At 43.3% G+C, this 2,926-nt stretch overlaps 1 protein-coding gene across 1 annotated transcript in view; it reads right to left on the reverse strand.

The window, feature by feature from the left end:
* The window catches only part of LOC106324281, a 9,130-nt gene extending 7,485 nt beyond the window's left edge, over positions 1–1,645 (reverse strand). Inside the window, exons 1-2 of the mRNA XM_013762278.1 lie at positions 1,483–1,645; positions 825–1,011 (exon numbers count right to left, since the gene is read on the reverse strand). Of these exons, the coding sequence (XP_013617732.1) occupies positions 825–1,011; positions 1,483–1,645 (350 nt within the window). The remainder of the gene's footprint in view (positions 1–824; positions 1,012–1,482) is intronic.
* Between the last annotated feature and the right edge of the window lie 1,281 nt (positions 1,646–2,926).

Genomic DNA, 2,926 nt, shown 5'->3' on the forward strand with positions numbered 1-2,926 from the left:
AAAACCTAGTTGAATCGCATCTCGCAGTAACAAAAACGGAAAGTTGCCTAATTGGTCTAAGTGCTAAGTTTGCTCTGAAAAAGTTCTCCTCTCATGCCTCTCGCCTACGACTCCTTATATACTGGCTCCTAGGTCGGTTTACGCTTTTCTTCTTCTGCCCTTAAGCCGCCATAGCATAAAAATGGAGATATTCCATTTTTTTCGGTCTTCGTAATTATCCATAAAATTTCGTATTTATCCGCAGAAACTTGACATTTATCTTTTCTCGCGAACCAAGCGTAAACCGTCATGCGGCTTACGGGCTGTTGGTTAAGAAATCGTTAGTTAGGCTTCAAGTCATGTCTTAGGTCCCTTTGGGCCGTCTTCTGACTCGAAGCGTTTATTACGGCTTCTTTCGATAAAGAAAAAAATTTCCGCGGTTTTTACCGTAAAGTTTGATCGATAACTTAGAATGGCGGGGAACGTGAAATGGGTTCGCTACGGTCTTCGGGAGATAGCATCGAAGGGTAGACGAGAATGCATGGACTAATGTCGTATCGACGTTTTGGAAGAGCTCGGTCGCTACGTAGCGACCGAGCAGAATGGACGTTCGGGCGCTACGTAGCGACCGAGCCTTGGCTCGAACTCGGTCGCTTCGTAGCGACCTAGCGGAGCACGTGTTCGGTCGTTGCTTAGCGACATTTTTCGAGCTCTTGTCTGATGTCTCGTGAATGTGTTTTCTCCGCAAGATTCTTCGTAAAAATAAATCTTTTTTGAAGATTTATTTTTCGTAAAAACGTTCATGCCGATTTTTACGGACTTTCAGACATTGATTCCATCGTGACCAATTTTGACCCCAACAGGCAGTGAGCTTCTTGGGGACAGGATCTGTTAGATGTCTTCCACTTCTCAGCTCGACTGCGTTACATTCCTTGGGATTCTTGTTTGATTTCCCTGGGAGTGTTCCCTGTTGCCTTTTTATTGTTTCAGCAGTTTGAGCAATCTGAACGTCCATCTGCCTTATGTGGCTTGCTACAGCATCATATTTGGAATTCAATTCCGTGAACATGTTGTCCATTTGAGTGTTTATCTCGGTTGTAACCTGGTTCAGTGCTTTTCCTTGAATTTGTTGACCTTGCAGAAGTTGTTACATCATTTCCTTCAGTTCATCTGGCGGACCGCTGGCGGTTGCAGGAGCAGCCTGTGGATTATTCTGCCGGTTCTGAAATTGATTCTGAGCCTGACTGAGGATGAACATCTTCCCATTCTGATTATGATTCTGGAAGTATGGCTTCTGATATCCAGTGTTTTGGATTTGGTTTTTGTTGGGATCAAAAGCGGTCACGACAGAATCGATGTCCGAAAGTCCTTAGAAAAACCTAATCTCGGTCAAAACTTCATTTGGATGGTAGTTTTTGAACTGCCAACCCTGCCCATTGACGTAACTTACCTCTTGCTAATCTTCTTCCGATGTCTCGGTTTCTGCTGCAGCATCTGTAGTACCTGGTTCCAGATTGGTTTCTTCCATGACATAGATATGATTCTGATTGTTCTTGAGAAGCAGATCGACCTTAGCGGCGAGGTCATCAATCTTCCTAGTGTCCATGCTGTTCACCTTTTTGGAACGGTTAGTCTCCTCATTTTTGTTGGATGAACTAGCTGCCATGTTCTCTATTAGCGTGTGAGCTCCTTATGTGGTTTCAGTCATGAAATCTCCATTGCTCGCTGCGTTCAGAGCATTGCAGAACTCCCATTCCACTCCATCATAGAAGATTCCTAGAACATGGTCATCGTCGAACCCGTGATGAGGAAACTCTCTGAGGGTATCGTTAAACCGTTCCCAAGCTTCGTTGAAAGGTTCACTAGTGAGTTGCTTGAAGGAGGAAATCTTGTTCCTTAGGGCAGCTGTTTTGGCTTTCGTGTAGAAGTGTGCTCTAACCTGTTCCCAAGAAGTTAGGGAACCTGTAGGTAATGACTTAAGCCATCGTGAAGCCTTGTCTGCTAGAGAGAATGGGAACAGCATGCATTTGATGTAGTCGGGTGGAACGCCATTTGCACGAGTAAAACTGCATATCTCTTCAAAATCTTCAATGTGTTCCATCGGTATTTCAACTGACAGTCCATGGAACATTTTTCTCTGGACAAGATTGATCATGCCGGGTTTTATATCAAAGTCTGCCCTTTGACATGGTGGTGGAGCGATAGCAGAGCGCGTAGCAGGGATGTTACGCGGTAGGTTTCTCTCACCAATTGGGACAGGTGGTTCCCGCTGTGCAGCCAGTTGCTTTACTACGATTGTTTGCTGTAACTCTTGCATCTGCTGCATTTGCTGTTGAATTTGTTGCATAGACGCGGCCATTTGTTCTGGAGTGCCAAAGTCGGCCATTGTTGCAGTGATTGATTTTTGTTGACGATTGGTTCTTTCTAAGCTTGCGAGTTCCTGGTTTGTAAGCGAAATTAAATCCCCTTGTGTATTGCTCCGAGTATGTCTATTGATCATGCACCTGGGTCTTTAACTGCAAAAAAGGATTTAAACAAGTTAGAAGTTTTAAATTAAATAAATAACCAAAAAATAAAGGTAAAAAACGGGTCCCCGGCAACGGCGCCAAAACTTGATACACTAAAATTGGATCTTTATCTACTGTCAAGTTAACAGTGTAGTTGTAATATGTGTAGATTCAATTCCAGAGGACCAGTTCACACTTTTTTTATGGGATCAGAATTAAGCTAAAACGAAGTGGGGGCTTAAAAGATGTAAATAACTTTAAGAACAAGTAACAAGATTAGGTTGTTTTCGAATTGATTAAAGACGCTAGTCTAGGGTTTCATTTCAGGCAAGGAGTTGGCGAACCAAGCAATTATTCAAGTTCAGTTTATAACAAGTCTAAACTCGGATCACTCAAGTTAAATCAACCCACTCTCGTGGTATCGATTCCTTTGCAAGTCG

Source organism: Brassica oleracea, chromosome C2, assembly GCF_000695525.1.
Source record: "Brassica oleracea var. oleracea cultivar TO1000 chromosome C2, BOL, whole genome shotgun sequence".
NCBI lineage: Eukaryota > Viridiplantae > Streptophyta > Magnoliopsida > Brassicales > Brassicaceae > Brassica > Brassica oleracea.